Here is a 25,641-nt window from a genome sequence, read left to right on the forward strand (position 1 = left end):
AGAGTGGCTTGATTTTTGTCTTTTAATTTTTTTTTTTTTGGTGATTAGATGCATAATTTTCCTGGATCAGTAAGAAATCTAGAGGTGTTGTCCAGACATTTTTTTCCTTGTGATTGTTTACAGGAGATTAGATTTTCTTCCTTCCTTTTAGGATTACATATGCATACTATTAAAAAGAGAACAATGGGCCCGGCAGCGTGGCCTAGCAGCTAAAGTCCTCGCCTTGAAAGCCCCAGGATCCCATATGGGCGCCGGTTCTAATCCAGGCAGCTCCACTTCCCATCCAGCTCCCTGCTTGTGGCCTGGGAAAGCAGTCGAGGACGGCCCAAAGCTTTGGGACCCTGCACCCACGTGGGAGACCCGGAAGAGGTTCCTGGTCCCGGCATCGGATCGGCGCGTACCAGCCCGTTGCGGCTCACTTGGGGAGTGAAACATCGGATGAAAGATCTTCCTCTCTGTCTCTCCTCCTCTCTGTGTATCCGGCTTTCCAATAATAATAATAAAATCTTAAAAAAAAAAAAAAAAAGAGAACAGTATTCCCAAGGTGAAGCCTCCCTGTAATTATACCTCCAGTGAGACCCACACTGTCCAGCCGCCTGGCTCTGCCTCGTCTCTGAGTGAAGACACGTGTTCCGTTGTATGTCTTATAGATGCAGCAGAACTGAACCCAGCCTTCAGTGCTACTCAGCTTGTCACATTGCAGGCAGAAGGAGTTCCCTGTGCAGTAACAACCTTCAGCACACATCTGTGTTGAACTCCACTAACTCAGAACTAGTTCTTGGGTGTTAATTTGTATCTCTGTTATGTATTAAGCTATAAAAAGGTTGTACCATGTTTACTGAGCAACTAGTGAGGTCTTTGGAATTGTGGAAGCTCTTGATGTGCCCCTGTAAGTGGACAGTTGTCTTGGACCCTGTTGCTTGTACATGTTTTGCTGTGTCAGTGTTTTTCATCTTATGTATCCATCACTTTATTTCTGTGGTTATTTTTGAGCATTGTTAGGATGGGAAAGATTTTCACCCTGCGCTTATGCGCTTTCTCCCAGTGCTTGGGTAATTGGAGACAGTCTCCCACAGGCAGGGAGACTTGTCAGTGGGCTTTTGCCTTTCCCCTGAGTGCAGTCGTGACTGTTGAGTCGGCCTCGTGAGTGAACCATTCTTTACGAGCCCTGCTTTTATTCCCCTTGAATCCTACTGATCTGTGTATTTCCCTGAAACAGTTTTAATACTCTGATTCGTTTTTGTATCTGTTATCCAGGTCTTCTGTGCCTTAAGAAATTCACGGTTTTTTTGCTTTTGTTTCTAAATGTGGCTGTTAAATACTTTGTTTCCTTCTTATGTTTTTTCTAGTTTTATTTTGAATGAGACTTATCATTTGAATGATGGCTACTAGTATAGTGGGGACTTACTGCTTTTTGTATATCTGGGTTTTCCAGTTTAATTTGAATATTTGTTACAAAGGCGGAGGTTAAGAGACCCATGTGGGCTTCTAGTTCTAATTAGGATGTAGAGGTTGCATGTGGGGAAGGCGAGTGAGATCAGTGTTGCTTCCTCTGTCCAGGGAGGAGAGGAGGCAGGGGAGGGGGACATGGGCTGCTTCTCGCTGTCACACTGTACGCAGGGACAGACACAGCTGCTTGAGGATACAGTGGCCCACACTCCAACCTTTCCCTGGTTCCCCAGCTCCCAGCAGTGCACACCCTCCTCCGTGCGCTCATGGTGGCAGCAATATGCTTTGAAGCTTGCTAAAGAACATGAACATGTTAAAAGAATTTGTTCTGGGACTGATATTGTGGCTCAGCAGGTTAATCCAACCCTTACGGTGCTGGCATCCAACTTGCAGTACCAGGTGGTTAGTTCCTGAGTACTATGCTTCCCATCCAGCTGCCTGCTACTGTGCCTGAGAAAGCTATCTAAGGGAAACTGGATGAAAATTTTAGGCTTTGGCCTGGCCCTTGAGGCCCTTGAAGAGATGAACTAGCGGGTAGATGTCATTCTGTCTTTGTCATTCTGCATTTCAAATAGATGAGTCTTTAAATTTTTTCCCCCATTTTGTTAGTACTGGGATCGAATAAATGCGGTTACCTTGGCTCGCTTGCTCTTTTCTTCTTTCTTTTCTTTTCCCTTCCTCCCTCCCTTCCTTCCTTTGTTAATATCTATTTTTATTGTAAATGTAGATTTACAGAAAGAGGGAGAGACAGATCCTCCATCCGCTAGTTCACTCAAGTGGCTACAGTTGCCAGAGCTAAGCACATGCAAAGCCAAGAGACAGGAGCCTCTTCCGGGTCTCCCACACGGGTGCAGGGTCCCAAGGCTTTGGCCGTCCTCGACTGCTTTCCCAGGCCACAAGCAGGGAGCTGGATGGGAAGTGGAGCAGCTGAGACATTCTTGGAAGCAGGCTCTACCCATGACTCAGTTCCAAAGCTACTGTGCATTTCTTGGTTTTTTTTTCCCCCTAAAACATTCAATTTTGGTGCCAAATCCTGCTAAACAGTCTCCAGTTTTTGAGCATTTGGTTTTTGTGGATGTTCTTTCATTGCTACAGGCAAGATCATGGTGAACTTAAATAAGATTTGTATGGTAGGGTCAGTTTTAGAGATGGTATTGTGTTGAAGCCATGAGTATGGGTTTAGGGGCAGGCTCTTTGTGCCTAGTGCAGGCTGACGACTGGAGGCTGGTTCTCATCCTAGCATTCTCTTCTTTGGCGAGGAATTACTAGTGAGGAGAGGATGGATTTGTCGTGATTTCAGCTTATAGATCAGTGTTTCTGAAAAATAATCTTTCGGTATATAAGGTGGTAGAATCCCATTCCAATTGCTGTCTGTGTTCTTGCTACTGTTTTTTTGCTTTTATAGAAGGTTTTTTAGATAATTTTAAAGTGTGGGGACCAGAATATGGCAAGGACTAGACAGTTTTGGTTGTTTTGTTACATTCCTGTTTCATGGAAGAAAACGGGAGACTGATCCTGCTTCTTGTTTGGGGTTGGCAAGCAGCTTTTGAGCCGTCTTCATCTGAACCCACTTGCTTTCCGGATATTTCCAAAATTACTTTATGAGTGGTCTGTCCAAATAAGGATTTTTTACCTCATTATAAGTACATACTTTTGAAAAAGCAAAAGTGTTTATCTGAAGGCATTTGAATTTTCTCATTTAGATTTAAAAAATCAGAAATGTAGATTGAGCATGTAGCTTGCATGAACAAATCTGTCTCAATAATGTAATGTGAGGTGAAGGTTGCTTGTTGCTTTAGCAGTGCTTATTTTATGCTTAAGCAGTGATAACAAGCACCAGAGAACAGAAAAGAAAGGAAGACATGACTAGCCTTAACAAAAATGCTGCCTTGTCAGGTGTGCTAACAAGACTGTATGTGGAAGAAGAACATTAGTGTAATTAAAATTTGATTTGGATGGGGAAGTTGGAAGATTTTTCTGCAGTACTTTAATTCATTGTCTTCTCATTTTAGGATTTCATTTTACAGACGGTTTCTGTGAGTGACTTTTCATTCGGAAGAATAACCCCATTGTACGAGGACTTGGAGCTGGTCCTTGTTTGAGGAAGCCGTGGCTTGTTCAAGAAGCTGCTCAGGGTCTGAGGACTTACCCAGCATGCCCAATCAAGGAGAAGATTGCTATTTTTTTTTCTATTCTACGTGTACCAAAGTAAGATTTGACAACTGTGAATCAGTTTTTTTCTACAGCTTCCTTGATAGAAAGGAATAAGATTTTGTTGTTCATTTTTTTTTTTCTTACTTCCTCACGTTCTGTAGAAGTGAAACATGGCATATAGTCAGCATGGGTGCTTGTTTCCTGCAGTTCACCGGTTTAAAGCACTTAGGAAATTGGGGCACTTTCATCTGGCTTGCTGATTTTAATTTAATATAATTTTATTGAGTTGGGTGAGTAGAGCAGTTAATGCGTTGAATCTGGCCTCTCTGTTCTCCCAGATCTTTTCTTGCGGAGAGTAAAGCCATCTTTCTGAATATGCTGTTGCATCTTTTTTGCTTTTGTCTACATCAGAATTTCCCATTTGTCTACCTCTCTATTTAGACACATCTACTGCTTTTTTTGTTACTCCTTTCTGTTCTGTGGTTATTTTATAAAAATATCTTAAATCATCTTTCTGTGTCAGTTTTTAGCAAAACTCTGATACAATTTCATTATCAGCACTTTGTACAATAGCATTTTGTTTCATATATTGATGTGTAAGGTATTTAAGGGAATGTAACTATTGTATGCTAATTATGCTTATATTCTTATGTAACTTATATTCATCTACTTGTTTAGTTTCTTCTCAAATGGCCACAGTAGCTGGGGCCAGGCCACTCTGAGGCCTGGAGCCAGGGCACCCCATCCAAGTGTCCCCCTGTGGTGACAGGGACTCAAATCTGGGAGCCATTACTAGGTTTCTGCAGGTGCATTAGTAGCAAGCTGGCTAGATGGCAGAGCATTGAGACCTGAACTGACACTCAGATGTGGGATGCCAGCCTTGCAGGCAGCAGGTCAGCAGCTTGACTGGCTTTACCACAACACCAGCCCCCCAGGCATTCTTTAAAAATATGTTTTATGAATTTGCACCATTAGGGAAGTAAACCAGCAGATGGAGGATACCTTTCTGTCTCTTCCTTTATCTCTGTCATCCTTTTAAGTAAGTAAAATAAATCTTTAAAAGAAGATAATTCCTGACAAAGCTGCTTGTCTCTCTCTTGCCTGTCTGTGGCATTGACATTGTGTGAGCAGAGGGCTCTGGCAAGAGGAGTACTGTCTGGAATGTGTCCCCGTCAGCCTTCTTCACTGTTGCCTGCCTTGCTCCTCACAAATTCAGACTTTTCTAGATTCCAGGAATCCTGGGGACCTTTTCTGTTTCAGGACTGTAGCTCTTTCTGACCTGAATCCACACTTTGTTTACAGGGTGACAGCTGCCCATTCCGTCACTGTGAGGCCGCGCTAGGAAATGAAACTGTTTGCACCTTATGGCAAGAAGGGCGCTGTTTTCGACAAGTATGCAGGTTTCGGCACATGGAGATTGATGTAGGTTTCATCTTGTGTCATAATGTAATGTGATGAATAGCCTGGGGTTATGGTGGGCCAAGAAGAAGATGTAGGGCAAAAGTGATGCTTTGTTTTGTTACAGTGCGTAAGTGGGTTTTTTTTTTTTTTTTTTTTTTTTTAATGATACAGAGAAACTTTCTGTGTTATTAATGTATAAGTTTAGGGAACTTGAATTGTTAACATTTTTTTTCTGGACATTTTGGTAATATATCTAAGGTTGAAAATGTTATGTGAGTGTGGGGGAAATTTGTTTATTAAAAGTTAAGCTCAAAAGTTGTAAACAGTGTAAAATTTCTGAGTCACTTGGAAATAAAATATTGCCATTCTCTAATACCTCCAAACACTTTGAGAATTTCCTACAAATGAAGACTTTCTACATAGTCATAAGACACCATCAAAATTAGAAAATGGAGGGTTTCCACCACCTCCTCATGACTGACAACGCCCTGCCCCATGACAGAAGGAACAAGCTCAACAATAAGCAAAGACGATAAGAATATTAGAAATGAACACTGATACATTACCTCCATATAATCATCAAATCCCGTTTAGGTTGGCAAGTTGACCCAGTAGTAGTAGGGTGGGCTGTGAAAGAAGCAGATCTGGATTGCAGTGCTGTGACAGCTGGTCATTGGATGCTCCAGGAGCCTTCAGCCGAGCGCAGTTGCTCAGTTTGTCTGGCTGTCATTGGCCTTGGTATTTTTCTGGTAGTTATAGGCCAGTTATTTTATCTACTAAGACAACCACAGAGGGACTCAATATTCAGTGATTGCGTAGAGGGCTCATTTTGAAGTTGATAAAGTGAAAACTTGGGCAAAGATCAGTGCAGGACCAAGCAAAGTTGAAAGGAATGATTGACAAGTTGTTCTTCCCACCTAGAAAACAACAGTAGCTATTCTGCCTACCTTTTGAATGTGATGAGGTATCCTTCATGCTTTTAAAAAAATTATATTAAGTGTACCATTACTTGATTCTCATTACTGAAGAGCGTTCTGTTGTGTTAATGCAATTCAGTGTATTTATGTACTATAGTGCTGGTGTACACTTGAGTTGCTGTTAGAATTTTGAAACTATTACTAAAAAAACCGTTTGGAGCCACAAAATAGATTGCTGAAGCATCATAAGACTCAACTTCATTTATTTCTTGAAAACAGTATGCTCTTCTCTTTTACAGAAAAAGCGTAGTGAAATTCCTTGTTATTGGGAAAACCAGCCATTGGGATGTCAGAAACTGAACTGTGCTTTCCATCACACCAGAGGACGTTACGTTGACGGCCTTTTCCTACCTCCAAGCAAAAGTGAGATTCGTTTGTAACTTTAGAATGATGAGTGTTCACTGAAAACCTCTTGCTATGCTTTGCAAAGTCTGTTATATGTATTGTTGTCTTTCTGTTCAGTGAGGGTAGTGTTAATTGCACTTCAAGGGTGTACTGGACCCCGTGAAGGTTAAGGGCTAGGATGTGGCCGTATATGCAAGGTTTTTTTTTTTTTCTTTTTTTTGAAAGTCAGATTGACAAAAAGATCTTCCATCTTGTGGTTCACTCCCCAAGTGGCCACAATGCCCTGAGCTGAGCCAGTGCGGAGCCAGGAGCTTCTTCCAGTCTCCCATGTGGGTGCAGGGTCCCAAGGCTTTGGGCCGTCCTCCACTACTTTCTCAGGCCACAACAGGAAAGTGGAGCAGCTGTGATACAAACCTTCCCATATGGTATTCCAGAGCATGCAAGGCAAGGACATTAGCCACTAGGCTACTGTGCCTGGCCCCAAGGGTTTCTTAGATGGTGCTTCATTTAGATCACCACAGCTTAACTTCATCTCCCATTTTCCTGTGAGACCTGTAGAGGTTTTCAAGAAAAACTTGTTTCTACAACCCAGGAGTTGGCAAATCCAGTCTTCTTCCTGTTTCACAAAAAAGATTTATTGAAATGCTCCCTTGCTTATTCATCTGTTTTTTTGTTATTTTTGTTTTAGGGATGTCAGGGAAATTTTTTTTAAAGATTCATTTGTTTTTATTTGAAAATTTACAGATTTATGGAGAGAAGGAGAGAAAGATCTTTCCACCTGCTGGTTCATTCCCCAAATGACTGCAACAGCCATTCCTGATCTCCAGTGTGGGTTCAGGGTCCCAAGGACTTGGATCATCCTCTGCTGCTTTGCTAGGCCACAAGCAGGGAGCTGGATGGCAAGTGGGGCCATCGGGATTAGAACCTGCACCCATGTGGGATCCTGTTGTATGCAAGGCGAGGACTTCAGGCACTAGGCTATTGGGCCCAGCCCAGCTATGTTTTTTAAGATTGATTTTGTTGGAAAGGCAGAGTGATCATCAGAGAGATACAAGACAGCACCCTTTCATCTACTGGCTCACTCCCCAGAGAGCTGCAAGAGCCACAGCTGGTCGTGCCAAAGCCAGGAGACTAGAACTGTCAGAGGTCTCCCCGTGGGGGCTAGGCCCAGATACCTGGGCAGTCGTCCTCTGCTTTCTCAGGTGTGCTTATGAGAAGCTGGATCAAAGGTGGAAAAGCTAGGACTCCAGCACTCTGCAAAGGGATGCTGGTGTCACAGCAATGGCTTAATCCACTGTGCTGCAAAACTGGTATCAACTGCCATCTTTTAAAAGCTATGTCTTTGCTAAGGATAAAACCTAAGATTAAATGTTTTGATTATGCAAATATATACTAAGCATCTGGCCTGTGTTCATTCTGTTTTGAATGCTCACTTGGAGTCTCTCTTTGCACCATGAAGAGTGGTTAAAAGCACATTTCTACGGCGGTATTGTGCAAGCCAAGGCTCTGTGACACCAGCATGCCATGTGAGCACCAGGTCAGTTTGAGTGCTGCACTCTGATCCAGCTCCCTGCTGATGGCGCCCAGAAAGCGTTGGAGCCAACATCACCCACATGCTTCAGCTTCTGACTTGCCCAGCATCCTCTGTTGGAGCCATTTGGGAAGTGAACCATTTGGGGTAGATTTCTCTGTCATTCTGCTTTTCAAACAAATATGTCTTTTAAGAAAATGCACGTGTTTTACCTTCCTGAGAGCTTGAAACTGATAGCACGACACAGATGCCTTAGGGAAATGCAGGCCAGGGCTTTCTGAGTTGGGACTGTAGTTTCTGTTGTTAACAGTGCTGGTTTTGTATGTTTAGCTGTTTTGCCCACTGTGCCTGAGTCTCCAGAAGAGGAAGTGAAGACTAGCCAGCTCACAGCTCAGCAGAGCAAGCTGCCCGTCCAGTCCAACCCATGCCCTCAGCTGCGGAGTGTTATGAAAGTAGAAAGTTCTGAAAACGTTCCTAGCCCCACACATCCCCCAGTTGTAATCAATGCTGCAGATGATGATGAAGATGATGATGGTAAGTGATAGTTGTTACTGCTCTAAGATTTATATTTATTTGAAAGGCAGGGTTAAAAGAGGAGAAAGACATTTCCGTCTGCTGGTTCACTCCCTAAATGGCTGCCGCAGCTGTTCTGGACCACTCCAAAGCTAGAAGCCAGGAGCTTCTCCAAATCTTCCACATGGGTCCAGGGCCCAGACTTGGGCCACTTTTGCTGCTTTCACAGGCCATTAGCAGGGAGCTGAATCAGAAGCCGGGCAGCCAGAACTTCACTTGATGTCTGCATGGAATGCTGGCACCGCAGATTGAGACGTGTGTTGTGCCATGGTGCCAACCCAAAGTGATTTTTTTTTTTAAAGATCTATTTGTTCATCTTTATTGGGAAGCCAGATTAACAGAGAAGAAAGAGATCCTTCATCTGCTTTTTTGTTATTTCCCAGTTGGCTGCAATGACTGAATTAGAGCCGATTCAAAGTCAGTAACTTCTTCCGGGTCCCCCATGTGGGTGCAGGGTCCCAAGACTTTGGGCCGTCCTCCACTGCTTTCCAGGCCCCAAGCAGGGAGCTGGAAGAAGAGTGGAGCAGCCAGGATATGAACCAGTGCCTGTATGAGATCCCGGCATGTTCAAGGCAAGGACTTTAGCCACCAGGCTATCATGCCAGGCCCCAAGTGATCTTTTTTATAGCAAATGGATAGTTAGCTTTGCTGAGTAGAATCTTGAATTTCAGCTCTACACCCATGTTTAATTGCTGATTTGTCTTAAATGTTGACCCAACAGATCAATATTCTGAGGAGGGTGATGAAACCAAGACCCCCACCCTGCAGCCAATTCCTGAAGTCCATAATGGATTACGGGTGGCTTCTACCCGGAAACCCGGGGCTAGTTTAAAGCAAGGTAAGCAGAGGACTGTGTGGGTGCTGAATCTTTATAATATTACTTGGAAAGTGTCTAAATTGTGTGACGCTTAGTTCACAGTCACTAGCAGTTCCCTTCTCTCCCCTGTGCTGCCTGCATTTGTACTTTGTTTTAGTTATTCATTGCAAACATACTTGAATGCCTGGTATATACAGATAAAATGCTGTTGTTCTTTATTTAATTTTCATTTGGGCTTCTCAGGTGAATGTTTGAATTTTGGCATAAAAACTCTTGAGGAAATTAAATCAAAGAAAATGAAGGAAAAATCCAAGAAGCAAGGAGGTAAGTCTGCCTGAATTATGGCCAGGCCGATTGGTGCTGGGGAAGGTGGGGGGCTGGGGGCAGCAGCCAAGGAGAGCCCAGGTGGGCCTCTGCAGAAAGCTCTCAGAAGTCTATCTTCTGAAAAAAACATTTAAGAATTATTTTGCACTGAAATAAGTTTACCTTTTAATTCAGATTCCCACGGAAGTTAGGAAGTCCTTGCATAGATTATGCTTTTTTTTTTTTAAAGATTTATTCAGTTTAGTACAAAGATATACAGAGAGGAGGAGAGACAGAGAAGATCTTCCATCCGATGTTTCACTCCCCAAGTGAGCCGCAACGACCGGTGCGCGCCGATCCGATGCCAGGAACCTGGAACCTCTCCCGGGTCTCCCACGAGGGTGCAGGGTCCCAAGGCATTGGGACATCCTCGACTGCTTTCCCAGGCCACAAGCAGGGAGCTGGATGGGAAGTGGAGCTGCCCGGACTATAACCGGCGCCCATATGGGATCCCGGGGCGTTCAAGGCGAGGACTTTAGCTGCTGGGCCACGCCGCCGGGCCCATAGATTTTGCTTTTTGAGGCTTGTTTGAAGTAAAGCTCAGCTTCCATGAGATTGTGGTTGATTTTTAAATTATTTACAGCCATGTTGCAGTTCCTGCTTTCTCCTGGTTGAGCACATAGGACAAGGGGTCCGACAGAGGGCCTGTGAAGATCGCCTGCTAAGAGCCGGGATAAAGAGAGACTTTTTATCTTGGAATAGCAGAGTTCTTCCAGTGCTTTAAGGAAGCCTTCTGGACCTTACCTCAACGTGGTTGATTTGCATTTTCAGTCCTAAAAATTGTAAGAACAGCATGAAATATAGGCTAGAAAGGAGGCCAGCTATTACTGCTGAGACCCCTCTTGTTAAAGCTTGTTGGCCAGGACCTGGAGGAGGAAAGGTTTTCAAATGTGTCCGATGGCTAGTAAAGTGAGCCCATGAGTCCTCAGAGCAGGTTTACATTTTGTTCTTGAATCATACTCCTGGCTTCTGCGACACTGCTCCATTTCCGGTAGCCAGACATAATACAGAAAGACTGGTGGGCTTTTAATCATTAGGCTGCATTGGATTTAAGTGGTCCCAGAAACAGATGCTGCATAAATTTTTCATTCTTTGGCTTATTTTATTCAGAAGGTTCTTCCGGAGTTTCCAGTGTTTTACTCCAGCCTCAGCCCATTCCAGGTCCTGAAAAAGAAAATGTCCGGACCGTGGTGAGGACAGTGACTCTCTCCAGCAAACAAGGTAAGGGGTGGGTGGGTTAGGCTTTTGTATAACTGGTGAAAAAAATCTTTTTGTGTTTGTGTGATAGATTTACCAGAAAAACTAGCATGTTAACAACTTTTAAGAATGAAAAGAATAATGAGTGTGTCTGACTTCACTTTTTTAAAGATTGAGCTAGTTAGGTCAGCAGCCCTGTTTATGTGTATTTATTTGCTATTTTTGCATGTCCATTGAGAATATTTTAACTTGCTATTATTTATAAGGAACTGTAACCTTTTGATTTGTTGAAAATATGGAAATTCTTTTCACTAATTTTAAATTTATCAAGAATTGCTACACAAGTAATTTTAACATGATCACATTTAAGTATTTATCCCATTCAAACAATAAAGAATCAGGAGAGGTTGCTTGTTAATGGGATGATAAAGAAAGTTACTGGGGGAACTGGTGCAGTAGCTTAGCAGCGAAAGTCCTCACCTTGCACGCGCTGTTCATGCTTCTCATCCACCTCCCTGCTTGAGACCTGAGAAAGCAGTCGAGGACGGCCCAAAGCCTTGGGACCCTGCACCCGTGTGGGAGACCCAGAAGAGGCTCCTGGCTCCTGGCTCCTGGCTCCAAGCTCCAGATCAGCACAGCACCGGCCATTGCGGCTGCTTGGGGAGTGAATCATCGGATGGAAAATCTTCCTCTCTGTATATCTGTCTTTCCAATAAAAATTAATAAATATTTGAAGAAAAGAAACTTACTAGGCAGTTAGCACTGCATTCGAGTACAATTTCATTGGACGCCCAAGTATGTGAGGGAAGTGTAACTGAGGATCTTGCCATTGGTTGGTTTAAAGTTTTGTCTTCTTGGGCCCTGCGCGGTAGCATAGTGGTTAAGGTCCTCACCCTGAGCATGCCAGGATCCCATATGGGTGCCGGTTCTAATCCTGGCAGCCCCACTTCCCATCCAGTTCTCTGCTTGTGGCCTGGGAAAGCAGTCAAGGACTGCTCAAGGCTTTGGGATCCTGCACTCACTTGGGAGACCTGGAAAAAGCTCCAGGCTCCTGGCTTTGGATTGGCTCAACTCCTGCTGTTGGGGAGTGAATGATCGGATGGAAGATCTTTCTGTCTCTCTTCCTCTCTCTATAAATCTTTAAAAAAAAAAAAAAGTTTTGTCTTCTTGCACTTGGCAGCCATGTTGCTTCTGTTGGCACCATGTTTAATGGTTCTTCACTGTGAGTCCTTGTTAAGACTGAGACCTAATTTTCCATAGACTTCCTGTTGGGTTTATACTAAAATCAGAACATATTTTATATCTGTATTAGTTGCTAAATGCAGGGAAATTAGTTAATGCTAGAGAAATTCTGGTTTTTGTTTTTTCAGGAGAAGAACCATTGGTCAGACTGAGTCTTACGGAGAGACTAGGGAAACGAAAATTCTCAGCAGGTGAGCTGTTTTGTGTCTTTGTGTTTTTTGCTATTGTGCATTAACATGATTCTGTCTCCATTCATACTGATTTGTCAGTCCTGCACACCTAGCTGAAAGCACGTACCAAATTTCCTGATGCTGTGTGTACATGATACTATTTGTGAAGTTGTAGACAACTTTTAAGATTTGAACGGCAGAGGTACAGACAGGGACAGAGATCTTCCATCTGTTGGTTCACTCTAAATGGTCGCAACAGTTGGGGCTGGGTCAGGCCAAAGCCAACAGCCAAGAACTCAGCCCAGTGTCCCAGGGGGTGAAAGTGGAGCAGCTGGGCTCAAACCAGCATATGTCGGGTACTGGGGTGACAGGTGGCTGTTAGCCTGCTCGGTAAGAACACCAGCTCCAGGGAGCTTTAGAAATTTAAACTGTTTTAGTTAAATTAGATTATCATCATAGCCTTGTCCTTTTAGAAGGCACTAGATTTGGGCCCAGCATAATAGCTAGTGGCTAAATCCTCACCTTGCAAGCCTGGGATCCCATATAAGTGCTGGTTTGTATCCTGGCTGCTCCACTTTCCATCCTGCTCCCTGCTTGTGACCTGGGAAAGCAGTCAAGGATGGCCCAAATCTTTGGAATTCTGCACCCATGTGGGAGACCTAGAAGAAGCTCCTGGTTTCAGATCAGCTCAGCTCTGATTGATGCAGTCACTTGGGAAGTGAACCAGCAGATGGAAAATCTCTCTCTCTGTAAATCTGGCTTTCCAATAAAAGAGAATAAATAAATCTTTAAGAACAAACAAACAAAAAAACAAGAAAACATGCTAGGTTTAGGGGCCAGTGTTATGACGGAATAGTAAAGCCAACAGGCGCTAATTTGAGTCCTGGCTGCTTTGCTTTGGATCTAGCTCCCAGCTAATGGCCTGGGATAGCAGTGGATCATGTCCCAAATACTTGGGTCCCTGTCAACCCCCATGGCAAACCCAGAGAAGCTCCTGGCTCCTAACTGACCAGGCCCAGCGCTGGCTGTTGCAGCCATCTGGGAGGTGAGCAAGTACAAGAAGGATTAATTTCTCCCTCTCTCCCTCCCTCCTTCTTCCCTCTCTCTCCTCTCTCCCTTCCCCTCTCATTTTCTCTAAGTGTTTTAAAATAAATTTTTTAAAGACACTAGGTTCAACAAGAATGCCTCCTCTCTTTAGATAAATATAAACATTGGTTTCTTAGAAGGGTAATGCTGCTTTATATGTCTGTCTCAGAAAGGTTATTTTGGAAATCTTTTCTCACTGCTAGATGCCTTCATAAATACTGTTTCAAATGTATTTAAATGATACCTGATTTCCATTTGTTTTCTTTGACATTGTACTCAGTGCTCTAACTATAAAGCAGTTCTGACTGGTAACATTTCAACTTTTTGTATAGTTGCAAAATGTGAATGTATCATTGAATTGGTTATGCAGTTATTGTTGCAAAAGATTTAGAACAGAACACCCCCAAAATCCATCAGAAACCTTTACTGATGAAATTATACCTGCACGCATGACATGGTGCACTCCTGGCTGTGTGTTAGAGTGCTTTATGTGCATTTTAACCAGACCTCAACAGCTATAAGGGAGCGTGTGTATTAAGCTCAGGTTCATTGGGGTTTGAATAACTCTTCTAAGATTTTCTAAGATGATCTATAATTAGATGTGTTACTGATTGGATAGTCACTCAGAGCTTAGAGAGGCAGAAACGGTGCCATCTCATCGTTCTTTTCTAGGAAAACGCCACCTCCAATTTCTTCTTCTTTTTAAAGATTTATTTATTTTTATTGCAAAGTCAGATATACAGAGAAGACGAGAGACAGAGAGGAAGATCTTCTGTCCAATGATTTCACTCCTCAAATGACCGCAGTGAATGGAGTTCAGCTGATCCTATGTCAAGAGCCAGGAGCTTCTTCCGGGTCTCCCACAAGGGTGCAGGGTCCCAAGGCTTTGGGCCGTCCTCGACTGCTTTCCCAGACCACAAGCAGGGAGCTGGATGGGAAGTAGATCAGACAGGATATGGACTGGCGCCCATATGGGATCCTGGCATGTGTAAGGCGAGGACTTTAGCCACTAGGCTACCGTGCTGGGCTTACCACCTCCAATTTTAAGAGCAGTGTTTGATTATATCAGCATGTGTTTGGAACACAAACCACCCAGGTCTCCAAAACTGAAAATTTTCAGTTTTAGTAAAACTGATTTGGATGTTTTAAGCTTAAAAAGAAAAAGGTCAACTATTTTAATGCTGACATGTATGCAAAGTGTAAGTGAAGGTGGAGAATCATGTTTTCTGAAGAATCTTTTCAAATTTTTAGCAAGACCCTGCAAATACTGTTTCAGTCAAGTAGCCCAAAACATGTTTTTAAAAATTGACTTATAAGTTATATTAAACTGTGTAACAACAGTATTAATCCATGTTGGTCAGGAATCTTGATTTGGGTCTTGGTGGCTCATAAGAAGCAGAATCTTTCAGAATGGGAAAGAGTCTGTGTCCTTCAGTCTTAATATCACAGGGAAACTTGCAATCTTTCACATTGTTTTCTGTAGTCCCTATCACCCCAGTATATTTAACATGAATTCAGCAATTAACTGGGTCAAGTTTTAGGGGCTTCCTTTGCTTACTGGTTGGTAACGGGGTGAGACTTGACAAGACCTAGTGGTACGTGAAAAACTGATCATTTCCAGTTGTGAGGTTCAGCCTCAACCTGTGTTTATGATCTTTCAGCTCAGTCAGGTATATAGCAAATACTTATTTGCATATTCTAGTTTTTCACCACTTCCTGTGATTCCTCTTTTTAGAACATTTTTATTTCTTTTGGTGAACCAGCACTCCAGTGTCCTTGTACAGTGTCTGTTTTGCTGGTGTTTCTTGACCTTGTCCAAGTGGACTTGAAATCTTAAAACCAGCTTCCTCCTATTTGTAGGTGGTGACAGTGACCCTCCCTTAAAGCGAAGCCTTGCTCAGAGGCTGGGAAAGAGAATTGAAGCTCCAGAAACAAATGCTGACAAAGCACCAAAGAGAGGTAGGTACTACTCACAAAGTTGGTGAGAGTGTCCTTCTGGACACTGTCTTGAAATGTTACCAGCTTGTCATTTTGTTCAGGTAAGTTAGGTTATTCTGGTATTTTTAAAATTCAGAAACACTTGAGTTGTTTTATTGAACAAGTTAAACAGTGTCACACTTCTCAGTAGCTTGTAGTATAATAGTAGGTAGGACGAGTCAGAGATACTAGCACCTCTAATGCGTGATGCTTGAGGAAGGACACCTAATGCTGGGGACAGGTTCATAGAGGAAGTGATGCTCAAACACTGAGACTTATAATCTGAGTTAGAAATTAGTCCAGTGAGGTAGGAGGGGGCAGAGAACGACCCCCATACAAGGGCAGAGCTGAGAGGGCATGCTGCGCTCAGGGGTGGTGGGGACCGAACAGAGGCGAGATGAAAAGTGTGGTGATTGGAGGAGGCACTGCCTCCAGCAGAGCTACCGAGGCCTCACCGGCGTGTGGGCTTGCGTTATAGTGGTAACAAGGCTCAGGTTCGCATTTTGAAGCCGTTACAGGGACAGAGGTTAGAAGGGGACAGCATACTGGCCAGGATATGGATTATAGGCTGTAAACATTATAGATTAAAAGTAGTGGCATAGATTTTTTTTTTTTTAAGATGTGTTTATTTTTATTGGAAAGGCAAATTTAGAGAGAAGAAACAGAAAGATCTGTCCCCAGGTTCACTCTGGCTGAAACACCGGAGCTGAAGCAATCCAAAGCCAGGAGCTAGAAGCTTCTTCTCAGTGTCCTACATGGGTGCAAGGCCACCAAGTGTTGAGGCCGTCCTCTGCTGCTATCCCAGGCCCCAAGCAGGGAGCTGGATGGGAAGTGGGGTAGTCGGGAGTCAAAACAGTGATCATATGGGATCCTTGCACATGCAAGGTAAGGATTTAGCCACTGAGTCATCACATCAGTCCTGTGGCGTAAATCTTTGTGTTAAAATTGATGTGGAAGTATGCCGGCGCTGTGCATGATTTCTAGTTGAAGGAGCGGAGTCCAAGGTTGGGGCTCCCCGCCTCAACACCCAACGATAAGAAACTTTACACTTTGCCTTTAGCCTTGAGGGCTTTATTGTTTGCTAACCCCCCCCCCCCTGCCAATTATATTGACAGTTCTTAAAACTAAAGAGTGTTATTTCATATAGAGTTAAGGGAATAGAAACTTTGCCAGCAGCATTGTAGTAAATGACTGCTGGAGTCAGCTCTCCAGCAAGCTCTGTTGCCTCTGGTTTGTGCATGCCTCTTCTGCGAGGAAGGCAAGGGTAAGGGCTTGAGGGCTGTGTTGGTGTTACCACTGAGAGAGAAGTATAGTCTAATTTGTGAACTTTGAAAAGAGGTAGTTTATGTATTAAAAACTTTTTTTTTTTTTTCAGTTTATTTGTTTATAAGAAACAGCTAGGCAGAGACAGAGACCTGCCCTCACAGAAGCCAGAGCCTGTGGGTCTCCCCCTGGGAGACCACACACACCCTGCTCTAAATGAAGGCAGAGCAGCAGCTGGGGAGACAGAGAGAGCTTCCTTCTGCTGGTTTGTGCTTTGCTGCATTCCACTGCCTTCCCAGGCGTACTAGCCAGAGCCTGGATAGGAAGCAGAGCAGCTGAACTCCAGCCGGCACCCTGATACAAGACACCTGTGGTATAAGCTGCGGCTTAGCATACTGTGCCACAGCTCCAGTCTCAGCTTTTGGTTTCTTGAAATTCTTTCTGCAGTACAAGTACCCAAGTCTCTCAAGGAGCGGTTAGGCACATCGGCTGGTCCAGACAACGAGGAGGTGACCGGTAAGTCCAAAGGCTGTCCTGAGAGGATTTCTCTCAACCCCCTGCACCTAGCGTTCACCCATCTGGGAGGGGTTTTGTTGATTTTGCCCAGTGTTCAGTGAACTCAGAATTGAAAGACTTGCTTGCTTTCGATCTAGAAAACATGCCTTTCATTTCTTTAAGTGTATCCTGCTCACCTTTGCTTTTATTCTCTTAGAAATTCTTGAGATGTAGACGTCATGTCTTTATACTTCTCATGCCTTTGTTGTTGGCCTCCCCTCCAATGAGCTTTGCTCTCTAGATGAGGAATGGACAGGTTATTTTTCTGTGGAGGATCAGGTGTCTGCCGTCCACAGTGTCTGCTGCAGCTCCCCCCTCTCTGCCGGGACAGCAGCCGTGAGCAGTATGGAAATGAGTGAGGGTGGCTGTGTTTCTGCCAGCATTCATTTACAGGAAGGGGCAGCGGGGAGCCGGATTTGCCCTAAAGGCTGCAGTTGGCTTGTCCAGCATAAGCACCTCATTTGGAGCCAGCCTCGTAGTTTTAGTGTTGAGTTCTTCATATGAGTTTATTTTTAATACTTCTATTTTCCAAGTACCGTTTGCCGTTCTTTGATTTCTCCTGTTTTCACAGACTGATTTCAGACCTTTCCGCAGTCTCTAATTTCAGTCTTCCTTTTAATGTTTTATTTCTATATATGGTTTTTACTACTTAGTCTCTTTTTTTTTTTTTTTTTAAGATTTTACTTACTTGAAAGGCAGAATTACGGAACAAGAGGGAAAGATAAAGAGATCTTCCTTTTGCTGGTTCTTTGCCAAAGTAGATGTATCCGTAGGTGGTGGGCTGAGCCAAATCCAGGAGCCTGAACTCCATCTGGGTCTCCCCTGTAGGTGCAGGGTCCCTGAGACTTGAGCCGGCTTCTGGTGCTTTCCCAGGCATATTAGCAGGGAACTGGATTGTAAATGAAGTAACTGGTACTTGAGTTGCTTTCCATATGGGATGCCAGTGTCACAGGCAGCCATTTAACTTGTAACTTGTACTGGCCTCTGTTTTGGCTATTTTTTAATGTTTCGTTTTTTTGTTTGTTTGTTTGTTTTTTACTCGTAGTTTTAAGTACTTTCCATGGGTTTCCTGTGTGGTTTTGAAGACAGTTTCTCAAATAGACGCTCTCCTGATGGGGAGACATGATTTATTTCTGGACTGGTGATGAGTGTGTGCTGAGAGTTGCTTGTGTGGATGACAGGCTGGGACGCACACAGCTTACCTTCAGAATAGAACCAACAGTTTTCCTCTTTTTGCTTAACTTTTACCGGGTCCCCATCTTTCTCTTCTGCTTAACATTTAGGAAAGTACAGAATTTTCAGGCTCTTCTTGCCAGCATCTTCATGATGTGCTCTTTCGGGATGGCTTCTCTTCTTGTTAGGGAGTCCTCTGGAGAAGCTTCTGACTAGCTGGCTGGTCATCCCAGCACCCACTACTGACCCATTTTGGCAATTTCTTTTGACCCTGTTGGCAAGAGCAGTTCTCATCCCTACAATTTTTTTTTGGGTGGGGGGGGTCTATAAATTTAGGTATCTGGATTTTGTTTGTTTTGTGCTGTTTGTTATTTGAAAGGCAGAGTGTGATGAGAGATCTTCTGCCTGCTGGATCACTCCCCTAGTTGCCTGCACAGCCAGGACTGAGCCTGGAACTCCATCCTGGTGTCCCTTGTGTGTGCTGGGGAGCAGCCAGCACCACCCAGCTGGCCCCAACTTGTGGGTTTTCTTTTAATACTTATTGTTAAGATGAGGTTGCACACCCATGTGGGCTTCTGATCAGGATGGACAGGGTTGGTTAGGAGGGGAAGTGGGTGAGATAAATGTTTATTTTCCCTCCTGTGTGTGTTGGCGGGGGGGAGCACCACTCCCTCCTGTCATACTACATAGGTGCTCAGAGACGGAAATGCTCATCCAGTGTTACCTTTGAAGCCTGACGGAGGGAAGAATGTTCTGAGGGTGTTACTTGAGTTGTCCAGTTTGTGGTATTTTAATGTTTTGTAAGGAATTTTAGTAGGGGAAGAGAAACAAGGTCTCCATGTTGCTTATCGTGTTCATTTTGTGATTAGTCTGACATTTTTGAACAGAAGAGTTTAACTTCTTTTATTTATTGATTTTTTTTTTTAAGATTTATGTATTTTTATTACAAAGTCAGATATACAGAGAGGAGGAGAGATAGAGAGGAACATCTTCCGTCCGATGATTCACTCCCCAAGTGACTGCAATGTCCGTGCTGTGCGGATCCAGAGCCAGGAGCCAGGAACTTCCTCCAGGTCTCCCACATGGGTGCAGGGTCCCAAAGCATTGGGGCGTCCTCGACTGCTTTCCCAGGCCACAAGTAGGGATCTGGATGGGAAGTGGAGCTGCAGGGATTAGAACCGGCGCCCATATGGGATCTTGGTGCATTCAAGGCAAGGACCTTTATCCACTAGGCCACGCCGCCGGGCCCTAACTTCTTTTATTTAAAAACCTAAAAAAGTTACTGGCTGGAGCAAGCATGAGGGAACAGTGGGTTAAGGCACTGTTTGGGATGTTTGCATCCACACCAGAGTACCTGGGTTCAGGTCCTTGTGTCCTGCCTGTGTGTGCTCTGGCTACCTCCAGTACTTCGTCCCCTGCCACCCACCTGGGAGACCTCCTGGCTTCCACCTAGCCCAGGCTCATCTGTTGGGCTATTTGAGGAGTGAACTACTGGATGAAAGATCTTTCTCCCTCTACTTCCCATAGTTTTTAAAAAGAAAATTGCAAAAAAAAAAAAAAAAAATATATATATATATATATATATATATATATGTATTTAAAACATCTAGGTAGTCAAACAGATCAACAGTTTTTTTCCTCTTAAGAGTTTTCCTGGAGGGCCACTGCCAGAAACATGCAGTGATCTAAAGTGGAGATCCAAATTCATTCTTTAGTTTGTCATTTTAATGGCCAGTTTACATGATTCATTTATGGAGTGATGTGACCCAAGAATAGGAAAATGATAATCAGAGATGAGTTTCAAGTCAAATGACATGGTTTTCTTCTGTGAAAACAGAAAGAGTTAATAAAGTTGGTGAAATCCACGTGAAGACATTAGAAGAAATTCTTCTTGAAAGAGCCAATCAGAAACGTGGAGAATTGCAAACCAAACTCAAGTCGGAAGGATCATGCAAAGCTGATGATTCTGCTTCAGGAGCGAGGAGCTCCTCCACTATTCGAATTAAAACCTTCTCAGAGGTCCTGGCTGAAAAAAAACACCGGCAGCAGGAGACAGACAAACAGAAAAGCAGAAAGGATACTGCTTGCATCAAGTTGAAGACTGATGGTGAAACTAAAAAAGCCGTGGTTCTGCCACCCGGAGTGGCCAGCAGAGAACCGGCGGAGGAGCCTGCAGGTAGAGCCAAGTCAATGCAGGAGGTGCACATTAAGACACTGGAGGAGATTAAGCTGGAGAAGGCCCTGAGGGTGCAGCAGAGCGCCAAGAGCAGTGCCAGCACCCAGCCACAACCCGAGGCCACACCGGGGACCCGGCGGCTGCTGCGAATCGCCAAGAGGACAGGTAGGAGAGCTGCAGCCAGGGGCCACCTGCCCAGATAGTACTCCACACAGAGGACTGCTTGCCGTGGGGGCTTTGTAGGAGTTCTTGAAGCACTTCACTAAGCTAATTTGCAAGCTAGTTGGTTAAGTGGGGTTAAACTGCTTCTTTGTAACACCATCCTTTGAGCCTTTGGTGTTCTTCTGTGCATTTTGCAACTCTGTGAGGATCAACATGTATCCGATTTTCTTTGTCTTATATAATTATTTTCATTAAGAAAAGTTTTGTTGAACTTCTTTGTCATGATGTTGTAGCCTACAGGAAATGACAGCTAATGATGTATTCAATGTAAATACAGGTACGAAGGAAGAGAGGAAACTTCAGGAAGGAAGTGAAGTTGCTTCCCAAAGGAGTATTAATAGAACAGAGCCTAAGGAGGTGAGTTTGTTTAATTGTATGGTGTTGTTCCTGGCAGCCAAAAGCTAGGTGGAGAATGAACAGACTCCTTCATTGTGTTGTGCAACTCTGATGTAACCACCATTAGCTGGGGTGTTCTTTCACGTCAGAGTACCTGAGTTCAGCTCTCCACTCCAGCTCCTGACTCCAGCTTCTGCTGAAGCAAACCACAGGAGGCAACAGTGAGGGCACTGGCCCCTGCAGAGCATACCGGCTTCAGCCTCCTGCTGTCGTGAGCATTCGGAGAGGTAGCAGTGGGAGCAGGTGTGATCACCAGGCTTGCCATCTCTATCTCTCTGTCCCTTTCAAGTAATTAAAGTGGAAAACAATTATTATTTCTACCTTCCACATAACATGCTGTTATATGAATATGTATTTTTCTGGACATTAAGGTTGTGTTTAGGCTTTTGGAGGGTGGTTGTTCACTTTTTGATCTCATTTTATTTGAAAAGCAGAGATAAATGGAGAGGAATTTTCATTTACTGGTTCACAACCCAAAAGTCTGTTACATCCAGGGCTGACCCAGGCTGAAGCAGAAACCTAGAACTTGGTCTTGGTCTCCATGTGAGTGTCTTAAATAATTATGCCATCACTGCTGCCTCTTGGATTGCATGTCAGCAGGAGACTGGATCGGAAGCAGAGCAGCTTGGACTTGAACCAGACATTGTGAAATGGGATGTGCATGTCATAAGTGATGACCTCGTTGCTATACACACACACACACCCTTAGGCATTAAGGTTTTATAAAAATTTATGCAATGAGAAATATCTTAGTGTAAATTTGTGTCTGAATTTTTAGGAGTCATTACTATTTGTGTTAGAGTTGTGGTTGTCTAGCCTGTCAAACCTGTCCTATTATTGGTCCACACAGATTTAACTCTACTCTTTAACATTATTAGTATAATTTCTATTAACATTAAATAACAGTTCCCTTAGATTCTGGGTCATGTCTGACTTTTCATGACAGTTTCGGCTTGATGACTATAGTCATTGGGGTGCATTACTGCTTGGGGTGTTCACATCTTGTATCAGAGGCCCTGGGTTCAAGTGCTGGCTAGTTCAGTAACATTCCAACTTCCTGCTGGTGTACTCCTTGGGAAGCAACAGATGATGGTTTAAGGAGTTGGGTTCCTTCCACCCACTGGCTGCTGTTGGCGTTGGCAGTGAACTAGCACGTGGAGTATCTGTGTACAGCTGTTTCTCCCTCTCTGTGTCTCTCCATTGATAAAATAAAATGAAAGGAAATAGGCTGTTTGCTGTAGTACATTTTAATTTTGTCCTGTAAAATTTGCCCACAGGCTTCAGATGAAGCCATAGGAGTTGACAGCACGACAATTCAAGACAAGAGATGGGAACCCAACAAAGAAAAGCACGCGCAGAAGCAGCAGGAGGGAGCGTCCCAGAGGGAGAAGTCTGTCTTGACGCAGATTCAGGGAGTGACCTCCGGCAATACAGCAGGAGTGGAGCCGCCAGTGCTCCCTTCTGTACCAGGTGGTCCTCAGCACCTGACCAAGCGACTTCCCACAAAAGTGGTCCAGAAGATGGAGGTGGAAGCCTTAGGGACCGGGGACTCAATCCTGAATGTGAAATGTGCAGCACAGACCTTGGAAAAAAGGGGGAAAGGTAGGTATTCTGTGTGTTTCACCTTGCTGTAAGATATAAAAATTGCTAAGTTTATACAAAAGCAGAACTTAGATGGGTTCCTTTCTCAATTTAGAATTGCGGCTCTAAAAGTTTTAAGACTTTCTGTGACAAATTTCCCCTGTGGATTAGAGATAGAAAATACCAGAGAGAAGAAACCCAGTAACAATGAGTGAAGAGCCACTGGGAGACACTGGGAACATGTGTGTACCCACTCCTGTCATCAGGTTGTCTGCGGATTATTTTCAGTCTGTGTGATTTTATTCTGTTTTCATTTTGTTTGTAGTATTTCTGATGGGATTTTGATATCCTGAGTGATTTTCTGTGTAAAAGAGAGTATTATAACTAATGTTTTCTGTCCTTTGTAGTTAAACCCAAGGTGAACGTGAAGCCGTCTGTGGTTACAATTGTTTCCCCCTCCAAGTTGGCTCCAAAACGCAAGGCCTTGGAGATGTACCCTGCTGTGGTGGCTGTGAAGCCCCTCAGTTCCAGCAGCGGCCTGGAGGAGACCCCAGCCAAGAAAGCAGCAGTGGTAAGGAGAGGCTGTCTGCGGCAGGCCTGACCCTGTTTCCAGACTCACTTTTATTAATTAATTCGAAAGGCAGAGTTACAGAGACCTTCCATCTGCTGGTTCACTCTCAAATTCCACAGCAGCCTAGGGCCAGTCCAGGCCAAAGTCAGGAGCCAGAAACACCCATCTGTATCTCCCACTCATGTGGCAAGGGCCAGATATTTGGGCCATCACCCATGGCCTTCCCAGGCACGTCAGCAGCCAGGACTTGAACTGGCACTCCAGTATGGAATGTTGGCATTAAAAGCGATGATTTTAAGCCACTGTGCCGCAGCGCCAGCCTCTCCACCTTTTATTATTGATTCTCGGAGTTCCAGGCTGAAAGAATAATATCCAGAGTGGGCATTGCTGTGTCCTGGGAAACAGCAGGTTGTGCTGGGGTCCTGACCACTCACTTGGGTGTTAACCTGGATGGAGTTCCTGGTTCCTAGGTTTGATCTGGTCCAGCCACAACTATGAGCATTTGAAAAAGATAAGCTTGTAAAAAGATTTGAGCTTGTAAAAGATATCTTTCTCTGGCTCTACCTTTCAAATAAAAAATAAACTTTAAGAACAAACAGCCATGATTCTAAGAAAACACCAGAAGACACAATATGTTGAAATGAATAAGTTGACTTCACTAAATTCACTTCACACTTCTTTCTGCAGGCTGTCGTCCCACTCCTTTTGGAGGAAAAATCAGTCGCTGTGCCTGAGACAGAAAAGCCTAGAGACAGGTAACACACTGTAGTTCTTAACCAGACTGTCTATAGAGAATAATGTTAACGAACAGCTTTTAAATGTGTGTGCTTGCACTGTAACTAAATCTGCTGGACTTCCAAATGATTGTCAGAATGCATAGCGTTAAGGTTTTAGATTCCTTTTCTTATGTTATTGTGCATGTTTTGCTGTGTTATCTAAAAGGTGGTTGAATTTTATTTTGTGAAAACACTTGGTTCCGGATCAGTCGAAGGATTTTGTACCTGTGTCCTCAGAAGCAGCCACATGCTCCCTCCTGTGTGTCACTGAGGCCGGGGCTTCACTCACCTGCAGAAAAGGAGATGTTTTCTCAGAGTCTGTGTCCTTTTCCTTACAGTCTTGCGCTGCCTCCAGCTCAAGCCTCCTCAGAGCCCCCACCCCCAGAAGGATCTGGTCCCTCCTCATCCCAAGGGGCCACAAAAACTCGCCGGCTCAGCTCTGCCTCAGCAGGGAAGCCCCCGCTGTCTGTGGAGGATGATTTTGAGAAACTAATATGGGAAATTTCCGGAGGCAAATTGGAGGCAGAGATCGACCTGGACCCAGGGAAGGATGAAGATGACCTTCTTCTTGAGCTGTCAGAAATGATTGACAGCTGAAAGCGGCAGAGAACACTTTGCAAAAGCTCATCAATCAACTGGACTTCACCTTATCTATTACAACATTTACCAGAAATGATTATTTCTTTAGTCTAGAATTTGCCCCAAATCAGAAGTATACCTCTGAATTACCTGTATGTGTCCTGGATTCCTTGGGGTCAGATTTTTAAAAGTCCCTTGATAACTGTTTTGTCCACTTGATGCCATTGTCAGGCATCTCTGAGAACAAGTTCTGCCCTACGCTGCGCTCCACAGCAGGAGACTGAGTGGGAGATCCATGCAGAAGGGTGCAGAGAAACCTAGAGACTCCTTGAGGTGTTCCTCAGCTTCGGCTGTTTGGCCCTTTGTTGTATCATTTGTGTATCATCGTGATGTACTTGATGTTACCTGATTTTGACATGGATGAGGACAGCTGCTACTTTTAAGGACCAAATCACATGCCACCACTAAACAAACAAACCCACACAGTCTGTGTTAAATTGTGTCTTTTTAAAGGTGTTTGGAGATTCCAGCAAGCTTTAAAGAGGGCGGAGCAACTCCAGACACCCTGTGACAGACACACAGCTCTGTGGGCCTGGTGCCACCGCCGCTGCCCTACGCCTCTGAAGAGCAATAGCTAACCTATTATTATTATTATTACTATTATTATTATTATTACTGTAATTTTTTAAGGCTTAAAAGTGCCTCGGGGGTCCCCTGAAACTAATTTTCTATTTCTGGGGTACCCTAGATTCTTTGTAAGGGACGGTGATGTGTTAGAGGAACTATTTCTTAGTGTGGACACTGTCCCTTCCCTTTAATACTTGCCTCACAGGACAACAATTGGTTAACTTTTTTTTTTTATTTCTAACTTTCCCAGCAAACTCTTCTTGCCCAGTATTTATTTGGTGCCCTTTAACCAGCTGAGAGAAAGAAAGCAGTGAGCGTCCCCAAGCTGCCCGTACTTGTGGATCGTGGCAGTGCACGGGGCTGTGCTGCAGCAGGGATGACGAGACGCTCCGCGGGTGTATTGGATGCCTGCCAGTTCCTTCGTGTCTGGAGTGGATTTT

At 44.1% G+C, this 25,641-nt stretch overlaps 1 protein-coding gene across 1 annotated transcript; it reads left to right on the top strand.

Moving 5' to 3' along the window:
- The first annotated feature begins 3,533 nt into the window (after nucleotides 1–3,533).
- Nucleotides 3,534–25,396, top strand: ZC3H11A (zinc finger CCCH-type containing 11A). Its single transcript, XM_004578738.3, has 16 exons — nucleotides 3,534–3,657; nucleotides 4,906–5,025; nucleotides 6,221–6,344; nucleotides 8,188–8,391; nucleotides 9,152–9,268; nucleotides 9,491–9,571; nucleotides 10,721–10,831; nucleotides 12,178–12,240; nucleotides 15,166–15,264; nucleotides 16,993–17,061; nucleotides 20,111–20,614; nucleotides 20,949–21,028; nucleotides 22,345–22,669; nucleotides 23,056–23,219; nucleotides 23,907–23,974; nucleotides 24,334–25,396. The coding sequence occupies exons 1-16, from the start codon at nucleotides 3,604–3,606 to the stop codon at nucleotides 24,590–24,592; spliced, it is 2,442 nt and encodes an 813-aa protein (XP_004578795.2). The 5' UTR covers nucleotides 3,534–3,603; the 3' UTR covers nucleotides 24,593–25,396.
- Nucleotides 25,397–25,641: the final 245 nt, after the last annotated feature.

Source organism: Ochotona princeps, chromosome 10 (assembly GCF_030435755.1).
Source record: "Ochotona princeps isolate mOchPri1 chromosome 10, mOchPri1.hap1, whole genome shotgun sequence".
Lineage (NCBI taxonomy): Eukaryota > Metazoa > Chordata > Mammalia > Lagomorpha > Ochotonidae > Ochotona > Ochotona princeps.